The sequence below is a fragment of the Haliaeetus leucocephalus genome, unplaced genomic scaffold (assembly GCF_000737465.1).
Source record: "Haliaeetus leucocephalus isolate CR32 unplaced genomic scaffold, Haliaeetus_leucocephalus-4.0 Scaffold819, whole genome shotgun sequence".
NCBI classification, from domain to species: domain Eukaryota; kingdom Metazoa; phylum Chordata; class Aves; order Accipitriformes; family Accipitridae; genus Haliaeetus; species Haliaeetus leucocephalus.
Genome location: NW_010973255.1, coordinates 1,822,031 through 1,841,680, shown reverse-complemented (window position 1 = coordinate 1,841,680; position 19,650 = coordinate 1,822,031). Strand labels below are relative to the sequence as shown.

The 19,650-nt window shown below is 40.8% G+C and overlaps 1 protein-coding gene across 3 annotated transcripts in view; it reads left to right on the top strand.

Annotated features, from left to right (window-relative positions):
• Window positions 1-19,650, top strand: part of TIAM2 (T-cell lymphoma invasion and metastasis 2) — a 174,263-nt gene that overhangs the window by 149,391 nt on the left and 5,222 nt on the right. For all 3 annotated transcript variants that reach the window (XM_010581864.1, XM_010581863.1, XM_010581865.1), the window contains 7 exons: window positions 11,236-11,415; window positions 12,959-13,027; window positions 13,421-13,546; window positions 14,751-14,859; window positions 15,395-15,574; window positions 16,955-17,073; window positions 18,202-18,310. In XM_010581864.1, coding sequence (XP_010580166.1) covers window positions 11,236-11,415; window positions 12,959-13,027; window positions 13,421-13,546; window positions 14,751-14,859; window positions 15,395-15,574; window positions 16,955-17,073; window positions 18,202-18,310 — 892 coding nt within the window. The remainder of the gene's footprint in view (window positions 1-11,235; window positions 11,416-12,958; window positions 13,028-13,420; window positions 13,547-14,750; window positions 14,860-15,394; window positions 15,575-16,954; window positions 17,074-18,201; window positions 18,311-19,650) is intronic.

Genomic DNA, 19,650 nt, shown 5'->3' with positions numbered 1-19,650 from the left:
TTCTCTTTCTTCTGACTGAAGGAAATGTCTTCTCAGAAGTCCTGTGACAGTCGTCAGTGTAAAATGTGCAGATGGTTGATCGGGAGAAGAAATGGTGTTGTGTTGATGCTTATAAACGGAAGAAGCCAGTGCGAGATGACTTTTAATGCAGCTTTTCTTGGTAGTCTTCTGGGAAAAATCCACGAGGCTTACCTGCAGGTGAAAAGAGAAGCATACGACAACAGTCCTGGTTCATTGCAACAGGTTACAGTTAGCAGTGTCTCTGGAGACGCTTGTGACTTCAGTGACGAAGGGCAGGAAGGTGCCTGGGAGTCCACCTCCCTGGGCCTCCGAAGGCAGCCCTAGTCACCTGCAGTGCAGGATATGACGGCAGCGTTTCACTTTGCAATGAAAGGCAGAGATATCTAATCACACTTCTGACAGACCCAGGGTACCCAGGGTAATCTCTCTGCCAGCTGTAGATTATTTGGTGTTTTTTTTTTAAGACCGAGATACTGTTCAGTTACAGTGCTGACAGTAACATACATGTTTTTAAATGCGATCCAGAAGCATTTAAGCACAATTTTAGCGCATGCCGAGGTATGTGCAGTTACCCATAGGACACAAAGTCACACAAAGTCGCAATACAGGATTTCGGACAAATACTGCATCCTGGCTGCCATCATACCCTAGGCTTTGAGTCCTGTTTTGTGCTGTAAGGAACATGTAAGGCCAAAGGTAGACGTGAAATGCCAAAACTTAAAAAATCTGCTACCTGCAGCAGATTCTGCAAAATCAAAGAGAGCAAAAAGATACCTGAAAGGAAGGAAGAGGGAGGAGAATTTAAAAAAAGTAAGGTGTCAGTTGAGCCAGATGCACAGGGAAGTTCCAACAGATTTTCATGTTTTGTTGTCCATAGCACTGTGTGCCTCTGTCTCTATGTGCTAACATGCTGTGGGCAGACATAGACCTTCACTCACATGGTGATTATTTCCTTCTGAGACAGCAGAATCCTTCTGTAGTGCCTAAACAAAACCCCGCCAAAACCAGGGGAGAGGTTGATGTGGAGTTCAGAGGGTCCGTAATTGTCTTTACGGGGGGGTGGGGGTGGGGTGGGGGGTATTGCATCTTTTAACATTTGAAACGCAATATGCCTGCTGCTAACTGCTACTAGAAGAGTTAAGGGTTGCCCTCTGTGCCTCCAAAGAAGGCACAGTGCAAAAACATATTGTGAAAGATGAATGCAACTGCAAAGATAATGTCTCAGTGGTTGCCATAGTTTCTAATTCAGCACTTGAGAAAAGTTTTTGCATTCAGCACAAAACGCTTTGGGTGGGAATGTTACAAACAGTATTTAAGATGCTTGAAATTAAAAATTAAACAAGAATTCATTTTAAACACTTGGAATGTTAAGTCATTTTTGTAGTGCTGGAATTAAAGCAAATATCTTCACTGTGGTCAATTATGCTTTGAAAATACATTTTGAAGGCATTTAAAAACCATGTTATTAGTATAATAAGCATGCTAGAAAACTATTTAGAGAAATCATCCACCTACATTTATAAAATGTAAAAAATGGAGTCGCTCTAGATCACTGTAGGGATCTGGACACCAGATGAATTAAGCCTGAGCTTATAATGCTTAGAGAGTACTAAGTATCTTAGTATCTTATACTAAGTATACTTAGTATATTAAGATATAAGTATCTTAGACTACTAATGTCACAGAGCTCCTCTTAGTCCAGGGTATGTATGTACATATTGTATATTTTTTATATATGGGTGTGTGTATACATACATATATACACAGACACAGTTATATCTAAAAACCCGCATGTTGTAATTATGCTTCTGCTTCACGGGTGGTCCAGACTGATGTTACAAAGTAGCCTGCAAGTGCTCAGGATTGTCCTGGAGGCAAGCTGCTGTTTCCTTTCATTCAAAGTATATACAGACAGAGCAAAATTAGCCTTTTACCTTCATGCATTAAGGGCAAAAGCAGGATGGGAAATGAACTTGATGCAGATAAGCGCACCTAGACGTATCGGGACAATAGAGGGAAGCCTGTATTTCGAAGGATGTTACTGTTATGGTAACTCAAGCCTGGTGCCACTAAAATGGAAAGATGAAAACCAGATGTCTGTAAAGGGAATGTGTGTTACTCAAACCAGACAGGAACAAACAACAAGGCTATGTCATTTTTCCAGTCATCTTAAAAATATTTCACGGAGATTGATTATTTTACACGTAAATTTTACATAGGAGATGTGTTCTTGAAAAGGGCTTGAGTGTTTGTTGTGCGCTTCTAGAGAAGAAGAAAGGGTAAAGAAAATGCTTTCATTCATTTGGTTTATTTTAGTTTGTGTTTTTTGCTTTTTTGATTTATCCATGTCCCCCAATAAGAGTTGGAAGGATTACTAAAACATAGTTGGTTTTTTTCTAATGAATACACAGGGAAAAAAAAAGCTGTTAATTGGTAACATTTTTTAGCTGGCATATGGCTAGCTAATAACTCAGGCTTAATTGGCAAATCTGGGGAAGAATAACTTCCTAATATGGAATTAAAAAGTCCTGTTGTTGTTTTTCATCAAGATTGACGATATCGCTTGGACCTGAAATTTAGCAGCCTTTGTTTTCCCAGTGCCAGTGGATGAGCTGTGTTTTAACACGTATCTATTAACAAAAACAGAGCTCAAAATTGCTACGACTCATGCTGATAGAAAACGAAGAAACAGTACCTTTCCAGAAAGTATAGTTATACTCTTAATAAATGTGGATCTGGTGACCTGACCTGTGTTATTTTTAAAACGCCATATCTGATACTGTAAACCTTTAATTTCCACAGACTAGTGATTTTTTTTTCTTCTCTTCAGACTTGCTGTGTGAATCCCTACAGTCTGTGGACTACTGCAGAGGCAGCCACTAATGGTGGATAAGAAAAGTAGCCTTGTACTTGCTACACAGTAGTCCATGTAATTGGATTTTTAAAGCAGGCTGTGTGTCCACTGAAAAATGAAATGTTAGGGAGCAGGCAAAAGGAGACCATTCCTCAGTTTTCTGTTATGTAGTCTCCTCACCCAGTGAATCCGATATCAGTCTCCAAAAGAAAGAAAGGGCATAGTCCATCAGCTAAACAAGAGGTTCCTACTGCTGTGATACATTCTGCAAGCCTTATCAGCAGCATGTTGTTTCAGGGCTCCAGCATCATTGTTCCTCTGATAGGCGGCCGCTCGGCAACGGAGCTGTATGATTTGGCAAACGCTGAGCTGTCAAGCTAATGATTTGGAAAGAGATGGATGTAACTTTAATTGCAGTAATTAAAGGAGAAGGCTGCGTTATTCCCTTGCTTGCACAAAAGTGAATATCTTTGAAACCTCTGAAGCAGCACACTCATAACCAAGGATATAGATACCCAGGCTTGGTGTATCATTTGGGTTCAAGAAAAGGGTTTGCTAGAGAGCAAGGGTGGTGGCAAGGGCAGCGTTGAATGAAGCCTTATAGCTCAACTTCATTATGCTCTAACAGTGCTGTGACAGAGAGAACATGGGAGTTACTGTGTTTTATTATGCCGCTGGTATAGTTCTCCTTTTATTAATGAATTGCTTGTCAGTCTTGTAACTCTTCAGCTCAGTGGTGTCAGGTACTATAATGTTTTATTTAAAGTCACTTTTTTTTTTTTTTTTTTTTAGAACAATCTATCTGTAGACCTGATTGGCTTTGTGTAAATATATCAACGTGGGGACTTTTACTTTCAAGCCTGAATTTATTACTGAGCACAGTTTAAATTTCTTTTTATTGGTGTAATTATAACTAAAAAGTTTGAACAAAGGACAAGCACAATTATGTAAAGAAGCCATCCAGAGAGCTGCCTATTTGTTTTTCATTTTATCGTTGTAAGAGCATTTGTATGCCACACCATTTAGCGGCATATACCCTTGACAGAGCATCAGTACCATTGATAATTCATGCCGACCTTCAGGGCAGTCAGCACCCTCTAGATATTTTTAGGTATTTGGCTAATTTTCTCAAAGCACCTGATGTTTTGTTTATGCAGTACATTTCACAGGCACAGAGGCAGGTACTTTTCTGGGGACATAAAACCCATCTTCCCTTGCCATAACTGCACTTTCTCCTTCATTCACTACATCAAGCTAAAAAAAACCTTCTCATATGGCACGTTCTCCCTGCATTTGTAGTAACAAAGGGAGGTATGGCAGGTCTGTTTGTGCTCTCGTATGCTGCTTAGCCCTGTTACACTGGGACGTTGACAGCATCTCTCATTTTCCTTAATCGGCACAAAAGGGAAACTTGGGCAACTGAGCTGGGAGAGAAGGTGTGTTCGCAGGGGACTGCAACAGCCGTGGCTTCCTTCCGAGGGGCCTTTTCCTTTGGCAAAGTTTGTATTCACAAGCCACAATGCCCGCCTTCAGGAGGAGTAAAACCAGAGCTAAGAGTTTAGCGTTGGCTCGCAAAACCCAGCAGCAGGCAGCAGCAGCTTACGGCTCCCTGCACAGGATGTTTTCTGTGGTGAGTTCTGCAGCGGCATGGGTTAAGCTGGGGGGAGTGCTGCTTAATTAGGATAAGGTAGGTGACATGGGGCTGTACTAGCGTGCCAGGCTGTCTGCGCTTGACTGTCCTAGCAATAATAATCAAATAATGGATTCTGGTAACATGTAGTCGGTGGGTGAGTTTATACCAGTACGCTGCACGGGAAAAGGTTTGGGCTTTTTGAAGTTTGGGGGAGGGAGGGGTGGGTTGGTTGCCTGCACTGTTTGCTGTCGGGCTCAAGCAAAGTTATTTCTTGCATCTGTCAGAGAAAGGAGTAAGTCATGATCCAGATTTTGACAAGAAGTGGGATGGTTTTAAAAAGATTCTTCAGGGAAATTTGGAAATAACTGCAGCATGAATGTTTTAACTATTTCTCTGGGGTTTTTTCACAAATAATTTAGGATTGTGGAAACAGGGAGGAAAAAAAATAAGAGCTACAATCAAGGTCCTGCTGGGGGAATATAAGAAGGCTGTAAATATATTGCACAGGTGGTGGAAAAATACATAAGCCTTCTGCATTAAAAATTGACGACATCAGGATAAGGACATGGGGAAGGAAAGAATGACAATATTTTCACAAGATCAGGAGTTGGGAAAATTTGCGTTGTGTGCTTTAGTATTACCTGACAAGTCTCCTTTTTGCGCCCTGGGCGGTCAGGGTTCCTCTCTCTGTTTTCCTGACGCTCTCATCTTTACATTTTGTATGGTCAGGATTTAACATTCCGCAATGGAAATGGCTTCTGTTTTGCCTTTGACTTTGGTATGTGTTGGGTCAGATGACTTTGGAGACTGATTTTTAGAGAAGCTGAGCACAGCATCTCTGAACTCAGTGGGAGCTGCTGGTCCTCGGGACCTGGTCGGTGCAGGCTCTTGGGCCAGATCCCTGCTGCGTGACTTGGTTTATAACTAGCGTCTCAGTCGAGTGCTTAAGTCATCAGCGGTTCTTCCTCTATACCCAAGGAGAAAGGTGGGCATCTCTCTCTGTGTGGGAAGTGAGAGGGAAGATTTGCCACCATGCAATTCATATTAATAGCTCAGGCACCACGTCAGGTGGGCTGCATCTTAGCTGTTTTTACAAAGCTGTATGTTCAGCCTTCTTTCAGGCCTTGACCTGTGCTGTCAGGAGAGAGTTACTAGGTCATCAACCCCTCTTCTTACCGTACTTGGGATTTCTAAGTGAGGTTGGTGACACCTACTTGCATTACTGGAACAGTCTGGCTTTGCTAATGTGCATCTCCCTGAAATTGGGAAATTCTCACTCAAAGGCAAAAGTCCATCGTTAATTCCTCCCCTGTTGTCTGGTCTGGTAGTGTCTGGTAGGGCAGCTTTTTATAATGCGGCGCAGAGGGGTTGCTTCTCCCTACTTTGAAGTGTAACTCTAACTATGCCTGGCTTATTGCTGCAAAGGATCTGACTGGACACTTTTAAAAAAATACCTTTCTTTTAGCAATGTTTTAAACATTTTAATTAAAAGACATGCAAGAGACACAGCGAAACAAAACAGACCCCTAAAATTTCAGCAGTGTCAGTCGGGAACAGTTTCATGTTCTGAGTGGCCTTGAAGTGGGGAAAAAAAAGGACCAGAAGCTAAGTGATGACTGAGGCTACTACTTTGTTTTAGCTTCTGTTGCCTGAAGCTGAGCAGCAGTCTTGCCCAGATACCTGTGGTGAAAATCCCACAAGGTGTTTTTCAGCAAAACTCTGCTGACATATTTCAGTCTTAATAAACAATTCAGAGGAATGCACATATACTGTTTTGGTATGTACCATAAGGCAGGTTTTTTTTCAGTGGTCTTTAGGGGAGCTAAAGTCTGCAACTTTCTAGCCTTTTACATTGCAAGGTACTTCCCAGTCTGAGGATGACTGAGAAGTCTGTAAAGTGGTGGACCCACAAAAAAATGACGGCTGTTAGGGCTGCCTTTGTCCAAGAGAGAAGCATCTTCTAACACAAAGGAAAAGTGATGGACATCCTCAAAAGCTTTCCTTTTTCACACAGTGAGGGATGTAAAGAGGTCCCTGGCCAGCTGTTCATTTCTCAAAATCCTGTGTAATTGTGTTTCTTCTGCTGACTGGTGCATTCAGTGTCTCCGGAAATACATACATCAGGCAGAGCTGAGCTGTTAGCTGTTTGTTTTTAGAGGGTGCAAGACTAATCTGTTTCTGCAGGATGTTTTCTGAGCATGCTTCCTTTTCGGATAAGGAATTCAAAGAATTGGTGATCACCCCATAGATGTGTCCTGCACAAGGGTACAGGAATCTGACGACTCATTGAAGGACATGCATGGTTTTAACCCTCCCAAGGAGTCTTTCTTAGACTGTAGAGTTTTCTTAGCCTACTCAAAATATTCCTCTCCATCACTTTTCCAAACAAACCCCGACCAACTGATGGAGTACATGAGGTGTATAAATGAGGATAAAATAAACAGCAATGAGCAGAGACACCGTAACACTAATTGACCTTGTGCAGCATTTATGTTCAATCAGTATCATTCAGTAGAAAGTCACAAGATAGCCATGAAATTGTTGTGCTAATGCTTAACTACTGCTGATTAATGTCTTCTGCTCTCTCACCGATTAATTTTATGGAGATTTTTAACTCTGGTGGGAATAGCACAGCCTCAAATGATGATATGCTTGTCTGCAAGGAGCAAAGAAAATCTGTAAAAGGTTCCTTGTAAGAGTATCCTTTTGTTCAGTTTAAAGGAATAATCTCTAATATTTCTTATCAGGACTATTACTGAAAATGGGATGTGCTTCATCTCCGTCTGACAAGTTAAGCACCACTGTGGTGGTTGACTGCTATGGGTCCAGCTGACAATTACGTGGACTGGAATATTCCTTTCTAAGGGTACTGTGAGCAATCCTCACTCACAGGGAACACTGCCTGCAAAAGGATGTAGGACCTGACCATGAGTTGCAAACATGCAGGGATGAAAAAAACGTTTCTCAAGGTTGCTTCCATGCATCCTTCAGTTTTCTTAGAGGCCAAGAGAGTATGAGGCAGGAGGCTGCTTCCCCTGACTGCTAGGTCTGTAGAAGGGTTTATACAGCTTTGTTGGAAAATCTGTGAAAGTGGCCAATAAAACAGTACAGTGCTGCTTAACTTCATTCTCCCTGGAATGCAAGTATTTGTTTTTTCTATAAACCATTCATAAGCTCCAGTTGTCTTTCCCAACTCTGCCGTTCAAATCTAGCACTGTTAGTCAAAATTTTTGCATTTTTAGCCTTATCCGTCTGCTGTTCAGTGCCACAGGTAAGCTGAAGCTTCTTGCAATCTCCTATAAATGTTGCTGAAAGTGGCGTACATCAGCTCAAGTGATGGATTTTGGAGAAAGTGTGTATGCTCTCATCAGCTTTTCTCTGCATCGAGGTACCTTGCAGCCTTCTGCACAGTCAGTCATCTGGGCTTTTTTTTCCACCAACTTAAATGTTTTTATTCTGATGAGCTGCACATTATACAGGCTGGCATAAATAATTTTTTTACCATTTGCTAAGTACAGACAGTCTTAGCCTTGTGCAAATAAAAAGCTATGTGCTTAAGGAGTTTACCAGATGTATCTGAGAGTCAAATCTGCCTGTGTTAGCTGTTGCAGTGTCATTGTCAGAGCAAATTCAGGGTTAATTCCCACCTTAATTCAACGTTATGATGCCTGTATGTACTGTCAACTTGGGGCTTCTCTTGAGACTTCTTGGTTTGAGGGCACTGGACTGCCAAACTCTGCTTTGACATCCAGAATGCCCAGGTGGCTTTGAAATCCCAGCTGCAATCAGTAATAGGGCAGAGGCTGGCTCTCTCCTGCCCCCACATAAAAGATTGTAAAGAGATGTTCTTAGGGGTTGTCACTAGAGCCACTAAAGTTTCTGGAAAAGATCTATTTTAAGCAGAAAACATAATGAAGAGCAGGACATTGTTTAGTGTGGGAGGCAGAAAGTAGCATCCAGAGCAGTGTAGAAAAAAGATGGAGATCCTGACTTGGGTGGTAAGGGAGTTTTGGGAAAAAAATATGAAGCAAATAGCCTTTATTTCTCTCTACTTATTCATTATGAAGTTTCTCATGAATACTGGGCTTTTGATCCAGAACCTAATGTACACTTTGTGGTTGCACTGGCAAAATGTGTTCCTATGGTCCGTGCAATGTGTAGGAGTGAATGTGAAATACTTCTGTCCTGTGACCAAGTAACATTTCATGCTTGCTTTGACCCAAATGCAAATACCACAGTGGACACAAAGAGTGAGAATCAGGTCTGGATATTGCACAGTCTGAAAGTTTTCCATAAAGGAAAGGACTGAGAGCAGCAAAGCTGTGGGAAAGGACCAGAGTCTACAAGCAGCAGTGCAGGACAAGGGCAATATTTTTTGATGCCAGACTCGCAAACACAAAGTGCTTATGTGTTCAGGAAACTACTAAAGTTCATAAAAATCACTACTTGCCCAGCAGTATGGCTGAGAGGTACCTGAGAGTAATCCTGTGCCTTGGGCTTGGGCCAGTTGTGTGGAACAATTTCTGACACCAAAATTATGTTGTTTAGGTGCTCAAATAGTGTTTATGTTGAGGAGTATCATCTATTTCCATATGCTTTCTTATCCAGTGGTTCTTCATGGCAGATGCAGCTCTGGCCCCAAAACTGAAGGGAATGGAGAACATAGCATGTTCTCCAATGTCTGCCTGCCCTATGTGCAAAGGTGGTTGAGGAGGAATAGAGGACTTCTAACTCCTCCTTGTAAAACTGCCTGATGATGATGTTTATGACTTGCTTTCAACAGGCTGTCTCATATCCTTGATCTACTGTCCTTGATCAGGCATCAGGTTCATGTAAATCAAGTTGCCCACGCGCACCTTGAGCTGTAGAGAGCTTAAAGTCTGAATCATTCTGATACAAATACAACACTTTCTGACATCAGAAACAAAGAAAACAAAACCCAAGTACTTTGGCATTCAGCTATTTAGAAGTTGCTTTAAAATACACCTTCCTCCCCACCCTATTTCATAAATTAAGTTGTGATTTATTTCCAAAACACTGATTAATTTTAGTGGCACAGAGTGACAGTGATTTTTAAATGTATTCTGTCAGTGTGCAGCTATAATTCCAACAAACACCATTCAATTTACTTTGCATTTTTGGGGGTCCTAATAAATGTTGTAAATATAAAACGTATCTAAATTTCAGTCCTGCAAGCTGTCATTATATAGGACTGTGGAAGATGGTTGCACATATTAGTGAGGAAAGTAACTTTATTTTTTTTAAAGTGATGGCATTGTTTAAAACTGGGGGCTGGGAAGCTACAGAGTAATATAGACTAGATGGCAAGTATTTGATGTTTTAACATTTATTTCCTTTATATAGGTGTGAGGGATGTACCTATATTTTGTCCTATGAATGGCTGAGATTTAATTGCTAGTGCATTTAGCCTCCAACTTACAGAAGGCTTTGTATAGCTCAGTTCAGTTTCAGAATAACTTTTGCATTTGATCAATTGATGACGTAGTATGCTGGTGAACTTAGCTACACAGATAATCAGTGGTGAATCAGGAGTTCCAAAAAGGACCACCTGAAACAGCGTCTGGAATAAATTAGTACAGATTAAGACAGTTCTGAAATGCACTCATGTCTTGATTTCTTCACTGAAACAAGACTTCCACTTGAAATAAGGCAGCGTTCAAATAGTCCTCATTTGAATGCATTCACTAAATAGAAGATAATATATGGCACAGCATATGCAACTGTCTGGTATCTTAGCATCTGAAAGACAGAAGCACTGCAGAAGAATTGTTTCATGTAGTACAAAGAGGTGGATATCAACAGCTGTTAAGGTAGAATTGGGTACTGGTAGTGATATTCTATCTTTCAGGAAAATGTCATATAGGGAACAGTGGAATAATTTTCAAATTAAGCATTAAAGAGTAATGCCTGCAAAAGTTGTTTTTGGATATTAGTGATGGTCATGCAAGAGCAAACTACGCAACCCTTTCATAGTGTCAGAAAAATCTCTTTCTTTTCCATCTTTACCTTATAAGATTAACTGTTGTTGTTCCATTTCCAGTTCCTACCTTACTTGAAAATTTTCTGGGGTTTTATCGTGTTTATCATTCTTCTAAAGAATCTCAAAGATTTAGGTTCCCATTCACCATTTTTGAAAGCAAAAAATCTGTATAGGTAGTTGTCTCCTTGGAGACAAAGCATCTAAACATCTTTTGACAACCCAGGACATTGGAATTGGAACCCTCAGCTCCAAGTCTCATTGTTTGAAAAAACCACACAATGCAATATAGGTAGCAGACGACAAATAAAACAGTTATTCTGGATGCTTAAAAGATCTTTATCTGCTAATTCTTTCTGGTTTGATGCAGTGAGTGTTCCAAAATAAGAGATGGAAAACAGTGTGATGGTAGTGTCATAAGAACCAAAGTATAAGGTATATCTGAGTGCTCTCTCCTCTTTTGCATCCCATGAGCTTGTATCTGAAGACTGAAAATAATTTGCACTGGAAAATCACTAGAATATTTTCATTTCATTTTACTGCTGTGATCTGGATCTGCTATAAACTGAAACTGTTCAATGCTATCAGGATCCATATTTGACAAAAATCAATGGCATGCTCTAGCCCCTGAATTTGGAACAAGAGCAAAATTTGAGGAATTTAAAAATAATTGTAGTACAGTTTGTATTCTAAAACATCAGTGTTTGTCTCTTTGGTCTCATTTAACAGAGTGCAGAACAGATCAGTGTGTTGTGCCGAAACTTCCAAGAAGTCCAGGCAAGTGGTATGGAAGGACAGAAGGACAACCAGGATCCACCTCCACGGCCACTGGCTCGCCACCTTTCTGATGCAGATAGATTGAGGAAAGTCATCCAAGAGCTTATGGACACTGAGAAATCATACGTCAAGGTAAAAAAAAAAAACAACAAACCAAAACAACCTGGCTAGCTGCAGCCTTGGTTTTGAGGCAGCCTGTGATTTGTGGATGGTCTTAACATATTTCATGCTTACCTTTATATAACCAGCCCTCTACAAGGGCCATAACCTACAAAGTGTGCTTATCTAATTGTTCTGTTGTTTTCAGCAGGCTTGCTCCTGTAATAGAGGCTGTAGGATTTGATCTAGTAGCTTTAGTTCTAATCAATTTGTATTTATATTGGAGAGTGGTAATCTGTGGGGAGTAGATACCTGCAATATGTTAACATAGGAGTTTTCCAGGGGATGTTTCCATAATTTTCCAGACGAAAATAAATCTGGCAGAACAACAGAATAGAGTCTCCTACAAATTAGAAAAAAAAGTTTAATTGTGGAAAATAGTGCATAATTATTTTTGAATCAGCAAAGCTAAAAGGCACAGCTCCAGTTGGTTGTAGCATCACACATATGTTATTTCTCCTCTGACTGCTAAGTCCATAATTTGTTAGATGTATGTCTCTTCTTTTTATAAACCCCAAATTCATGTGGCTGGATGCCAAAAGAAACATGAAAACACTGATTTTATTGACCTTCAGCAAGGAGGAATCATCTACTTTGCCGGATCTCAAAACACATACTTACAGATATTGGTACTTGCTGCAATAATGTATATGGAAAAGAGGAGAAAATGCTTTCAGTCTGTGGTTGTTAGTATATCCACAAATACACTAAAACAGCCAGATGCTGTAAAGCTTGAGGAAGCTTTACAGAACACGGACCCCCATGTATGTCCAGCTGATATTTCTTATAGAGGAATTGCTTCCACAAAGGCACGACCATGGAGGTCACTGACATGTGTGAAATTTTGCACCTGGCAAAATCCTGGCAGGTTGCACATACTCGTTACAGTGTTCTCAGGGAGATGCTCGTTATTCGTTCTCCATAAGAATTTCTGCCGTGTCTCTTCTCGGGGTCGGAGAGCCCTGCAGTGGGCCCCAGCCCTGCTGTCATGCTTTGGTGTGGGATAGTAAGTCTTCAAAAGTGGCACCAATTCTTTGAAGAAGTGACTGAAAAAGCCGCTAATTGTGTCCTCCCAACAATGTAACTGAACACATTAATATCTCTAACAAGATTTTAAAATGTTACGTGCCCTTCTGAATATTACTACTGACATTTAAATGAGTGGCTATTTATATGGTTTATCTAACATGCATGATTGAAACACTTGATGCTGTTCATATACGTGGACTCTTTAGAAAGCCATCACCCATAATATTTTCTCCTCATGCTATACTAAAATACGATTTGTTATAATCAAGCTGTAAAGCCTTAAAGATGAAACAAAAACATTACACTAAAATGAATTAGTATCTAATTTAGCAATCACTTTAGTGCTAACAACACGCAGATGATTTTGTTACAGAAAAGGAATTGTATCTCTAGTTCATTCCTGAAAATTACCCCTATCCTGCAGTTGTCGTATAAAGAACATTTTCAACCTGTTACATAAAAAGTGAATGAGTTCTGTTTCTTGCAGGACTTGAGCTGCCTCTTTGAGCTATACTTGGAGCCCCTTCAAAAGGAAACCTTCCTTACCCAGGATGAGGTGAGGGAATAACTGAAAAATGTGGTTTTCATTCTTTTATGGGTTAAGACCTTGGCATTTGGGTTTTTCATTGCTGAGAGCATGACAGAAAAAGCAAACAATGAACATAACAATAGGAATTACACCCGTCAGTGCCTTTGTGTCTGGTGCGTGCGTCACTTCTTTTTTTAAATGGTAATTGTTCTTCTGACTTAACGCCTAAGAAACCTTTGCTTTTTTGTAAGGTGTTTTGGTTTTGTTTTTTTTTTTTATAAAACCCGTTTGAAAAGTATTAATGAAGATGTTATTGGCCTTTTCAACCTCTGTGGGTCACATCTCCTTAGTGGACTGTTTTCGCAAGTCCACCGTTAGGTGCACGGAGTGCTGTACTTCATAGCCTGATGTTTTTCACAGATGGAGTCCTTGTTCGGCAGTCTGCCAGAAATGCTGGATTTCCAGAAGGTGTTTTTGGAGACCCTTGAAGATGGAATATCTTCTTCCTCAGATTTTAATACACTGGAAACGCCATCCCAGTTCCGGGTAAATATTTCGCCATTTAATACTTTGCAGCGTACCTGCAAGTGTTTGTGAAAATCTGGCTTTAAGTACTCTAAATTTCATATGGTTGCTTTTGTGTTTGAAGCTTTACTTTGGATTACAGACTTCTATTCAGCAGTGAAAGATAAGTGCTATTTTTCATGGTTTTCTCTTTCTCTTTCCCACGGCAGAAGATACCACATGGAAGATGCAGAGCAGGCTTTGAGTATGCTATAAACTAGCAATGCTTATGATGCAGAACTCCATTGTAGAAAGGTTATTGTCACTGGGCTGAATTCTGCCCTGCCCTATGCTCCTTCCTCCCTGCTGCTCCCAGTTCCCACTACAGACTGGGAGCTTTTCCTGTTCAATGCCGAATGAGTTGTTCATGCTGTGAGGTCCAAGAAGAGGGCCTAAAAAGTGTAAATGGCTGTAGGCTGTGCCCTCGCTGTGCTGTCTCGCTCGCGGTGGCACCACTCAGTACCTGCCCTAGCTGTAAGAAGTGGGTTCCCCACAGGTGGAGTCACTGTCACAGGACCAGGCGAAACTGCTGGCAGGTCTCCCGGGCACTTGCTGCCTTTTGTGGTGCAAACATTGATTAAAAAGAGGGGAGAGGGCTGCTCTTTTCCTCCTCCTTCTCCTCCTCCTCCCCCTCCTACTTCACTGCTGCTCTTTCTTATCTTTGCTTTGGGAAGCATTTTTCTAAAAACATCTCCCTCGTGATTCAGTCCCTCCCACATCTTCCCAACATCCCCTTCATCCAAGAGCATCAGAGGTGCCCTGTAATTACCACCTGCAGGAAAGGAGGAAAACGGTTGGAAAGCAATCCTCTGTATTTGTTTTACACTGTCCCTTCTGGCTTCGGCACTTTTGCGCCATGCTTCGTGTTGCTCATGTTTTTTCCCAGCACAAGATACCCTGTTACGTGTCTGTTGGTTTCTGTTCCTGTGCTGCCTGAAAGACACAGTAAGACAGTGTCTGCAGTGGTGTTATCTGCTCAGGGAGAATGGAGAAAATTGCAGGCTTAGCCTAAATAGGCTGAACCCTACGCCCAGAGAAATATATTCATGATTTTATATATATAAAAATTACAGGATATGTATAGAAAGATAGCAAATAATCACACCATCGAGCCTCTGTGTTATGTGCCTGAACATTTATTTAGGATTCTAGTAATGAATTAATATTTTGATTGTGTTGATTTCAGAAATTGCTGTTTTCCCTTGGAGGCTCCTTTCTGTATTATGCTGACCACTTTAAACTGTACAGTGGCTTCTGTGCAAACCATATCAAAGTTCAGAAAGTTCTCGAGAGAGGTAATTTATTGTCTTCATTATTGTAATTCATTTGCATGTATTTAAACTGCCGTAAGAAATCCCATAGACTTGCAGAGAATACTAGTACAAAGCAAGGGCAAGAACTGAAGGGGTTAGATTCCTTTTGTAATATCCAGGCAGTAGCCTGAATAGCTACAAAAGCATCTTCCACAAGTTTGTGCCATCTGCAGATCTGTTTCGTACTTGAAAAAGAAGCAACAAATGGCAGAATAAGTAAGGAATTAATTCCTCTGCCATCGCTTTATTAATTTGATGCAGAAGCAGCCCACAGCGCAGTGGAAAAATTACATTGAGGAATAATGTCGCCTTGATATGATTGCTCTATTAGCCCTTACGTATGTTATTTAATGCAGGAAATAATTATGAAATGCATAGTGTAAACTACTTTTTAAACCGTCTATTGAAAAGGGTGAGGCTTTTGGTGCTGGTTACAAGTTGCAGCTCTGTGCTTTCAAGTTATTGTAACTTCTATGACTTCCATGTCCAACTGACCAACTCTTTTATTTACATCTAGCCAAAACAGATAGTGCCTTTAAGGCCTTTCTGGATGCTCGAAATCCCACAAAGCAACACTCGTCTACACTGGAGTCATATCTCATAAAGCCTGTTCAGAGAGTGCTGAAATATCCTCTGCTTTTAAAAGAGCTGGTGTCTCTGACAGATAATGAGAGTGAGGAGCACTATCATTTGACAGGTAACTTCGTCCGTTCTTCTACAGGAATTAATATGAGTTAAGTTTTATTTCCAGCCCTTGCTGAAGATGCAGGTAGCCATTCTGGTAGATGTCACAGAATTCATGAAAACCTAGAGGGAATTTCCTCCCTCTCCTTAAAAACAGTAAGTAGCTTTTTCATGCTTTTAGCAAGAAGTCCTACCTGGTATGTCCAAGTCCCACGGAGAAGTAGATATGCTGAGAATTTGCCATGACAAATAGGACGGGGGTCTTTCTCCTCAATTCTTGCACAGGAGCATATTGGGTCATAGTGTTTTTTCCCACTTGGGAGACACTGACCAAAGCTCCATCTTGTGGTTATTACTCAGTTCTTACATGTGTCAAAGTTTAACAATGGCACAGAAAGAAATTTTAGCTGTTTGAGGTTTGGCTGTGACTCTTGCTTGCATATAAGAGATCTCTGTCAATGCTTTGCAGTCTTCCCACGTAGAAAGACTTGTCTGTCTAATATATATTAGAGTTGATTGCTTTTCTAGGCTCTCATGCTTGGGACTTCACCCTGGCAAATGCCAGTTCAGGTCTGTCAGCACCTGGTGGATAAAAGTCTAGAGATTTATTTTATGGATTGATTGTCAGTTTAACAAAATAGATTCAGGCAAAATACACTGTCAGCAAAAAGTCATGAGGCTGTTACTGACTTAATACTGTTCCCTTGCTCTTACAACCAGGCTGGGGGTGACTTACTTGCAGGTCAGGATGGATGCCAAACTGCTAAAAGGCTGCATGTTAAGAGCTGGCAGGACTGGGGAAGCTAAGTGCCCTTCTCCAACTCCTTTCTGAATTAACACAAAAGTCTAATGAAATCTAGTGTCATTCTTGCCTAGAAAACAAAATGTAAACAAAACCTGGCCACCAGCACTTAATTTCATGGATACAATCCATGAGGAACTTTTACAACCTAGCACCGTCTTTCTTTGTCTGTTCTGTGGTGAGCCAAATGCAATTTGTTTCTATTAAAGCTCCTCAGATGACTTGCCTTAGTAGGGGTGTAGATTACTGTAGAGATCCTAGTGGCCCTATATATACAAGATGTAAAACCTAACTGAGTTTACTGTCCTGTTGATAGGAACATTCATATATTTGGGGGGTCATCACTGGAATGCTTATTGCAGCTTTTTCAGGCACTTAAGACACTAGACGAGCATTTTTCACTTACTCTGATCAGGAAGCATACCTCTACTATTGCTATGAGAAAGCACTGATATGAAGCTAGAATTCTATTTACCAAACCTTGAACATGCATCATTTTGCCTGCCTCAAGTGGAATTCAATAAAAAAATGTCATCTTTAGAAGATACAGTTGAATTACATAGCTGTCTATGAAATTTTTAAACCTTATAGAAGCGCTGAAGGCAATGGAAAAAGTAGCAAGTCACATCAATGAGATGCAGAAGATATATGAAGATTATGGCACTGTATTTGACCAACTGGTTGCAGACCAAAGTGGAACAGAGAAGGAGGTAAGAGAAAGAACAATATGTTTTATTCACTCCTGAAGCATTATCCTGCTTGCCATTAGGTGTTTTCTCTCTTCCTGAGGTAATTGGGGGAACTTACTTGTGCTGGCATTCCTCCTTTCTCCTTTAATATTTTGACTTCCATTTCACATCTGCCTGTCAAGTTTCTTTTTGTCAGTAGGTTACGGTAAAATTTTCAGACAGCTGCCAGAGCCGCTTTCTGGACTGACAGGAATTGCAAGCAGGAGTAGACATAATTCTCAGTAGGAAAAATCCTCCTCGTCTCAAGTGTTGCAGAGATTATCCATGCCCCAAGGCATTCAGATTTTATGCTTAGAGTTCTTAAGATATTTTTTCACCCGTATAAATGAAAATGGCAATTTGAGGGATTTCACATTAAGGTCTGCTATTCTCATTCTCTACACTTACGGCGCTGAGGCATCCATGGGTATTTGTCAGAACAAACCCCATTACTTAAACTGACTGTGTGCACACATCTCCCAGAACTGGGGCAGCCAGGTCTCAACTTAGCTATTTACATCAACCGACTACTAAGCAGATCGAATCCATAAAGGTGAAGATCAGATATGAGAAATGCCTCCTAGTAAAAGCCAGATCACCCCTGTTGGCTACCTGGTTTCCCATCATTTATGGGGAAAGAAAACTTGACAGCCTGGGAGATTCATCACAGTGTTACGTTGTGTCCCACAGAAGAAAGCAGCCTCAGAGTACAAGACCTCCATTAATTCTGCCAGTGTCATTAATACTAATTATTCTATAGAAATTAAAGATACAGCTAATAAATCAGCCAGTTCACAATTGGCTATATGTAAGTGACAGATCATCAGATCAGCTTAATATTCTTCTAAGTTATTAATAGCAAGAACTTCTATCCAGCTTCCATAACTTAGGGGCTATTACTTTTTATAGTTGTTACCTATTTTAAAAAGGAGATTACTCACACTTCTCCTGCCATAGTGCAGATCCCTCTGCCTTTCTCTCTGTACATAGAGTAAATACAGAAAACATAGATCCTTAAAGTTATTGATGTGTACTCATTAACATTTTACATATGTGGATCGCAGCACTGATGCGTATATTTATATTATCTACTGTTATAATTTAATACAGGTGACAGAGCTCTCAATGGGAGAACTTCTGATGCACTCTACAGTTTCCTGGCTGAATCCTTTCCCATCACTGGGCAAAGCAAGAAAAGACCTTGAACTTACAGTGTTTGGTAAGTGTCTTCCTTAATGACTCTCTGGTCTTTCAGATCTGAAGAATGCCACATTAAATCTTCTCACAAGATGAAACCCACCATCTCCTTTCCCTGTAGCCATGTGATATCTAGGGTAGACTTACATCTGAAAAAACACATAGCTGTATTTCCTAATATGAGGAAAGTTTCCATTTGTTTGTTTGCTGTTGCTGTTTGCTCAGTGAGCCAACCTCAGCTGCTCTCCTGCCTGTATGTAAACTATGGGAATCAGTGATTTTCAAGAGGCGATATTCTCTTTAGAACAATCTGCTAAACCAAGCTTTCAAAGGAGGCTAGTAGGAAAATCGTGATTTAGTCTACTCTTGTGAATTCAGGCTAAATTCTGTTTTACAGCTACTGCATCAAAATCCCCATCCAGATTATTTTAACCTGAAAAATGGATGTGGAAGTGAGAGCATACAAGCAAGAGTTTTATTTAATAGTATATATACATTAATAATTTCGTAATTAGCTAAGTAATGAAATCTTCCAGTGAAACATCTTAGGCGCTTTGTCCATTTCTTTAAAAAATATTTCTTTAAAATGTCATTGGATAAACACCTACAGAACAACTCCAGGTTGATGAGAGACAAGTTTCTCTTTCTCAGGGCTGTCGTGCACTCCTTCCCTGGGAAGCATGACAGGTTAGGGGAAGGGATGCTTCCAACAGAAGAACAAACAGGAACTACCTGCCAGGTTCCTTGGATGAGCTTCTCCGATCTGCGTATGCCAGACGCTTCCCAGCAGGACATGCGTGAATGAAAGGACTCTTGCCTGATGCTTAGCTTAGACTGCTCGTCTGCCACTTGGGAAACCGAATTTTATTTTCACTTCGAACCCTATGCGGGTAGCTTAGAAAATGCACCCAATATGTGGAACTGAAGGAAACTGCCAAGCTCTGGGGTTAATGCTGTACTCACTATGGCCATGTCCTGGTTTCACATGGGGATGAGACTCAACTGCATACCTTTCTCCTCTTCCACTGGAAGGAAACATGGATGCATGAGCTGGGATAGAGCTATACTGCCCTAGAGTCCAATCTGGGATCCAGGACTGCTCTGCAGAGTCATCCCTTAGTTCACCTGCAGCTTCAAGGCCCCCGTGTTTCTGTTCTTCCTTACAGATGAGAGAGAACATGTCTCTGCCTCCCTGGAGGCTGAAAGATTAGATAATGTTAGTGAGCCACTCCAGTTGGATGTTGTGGAAGCAAGAGAATTCCAGCAGATGGAAAAGTAGGAATCGAGATGTTCAACCTTCCAACTAAACAAGTGCTGAACTGCAGGAAGAACAGACTTTGCGTCCTTTTTCACAGCACTCTC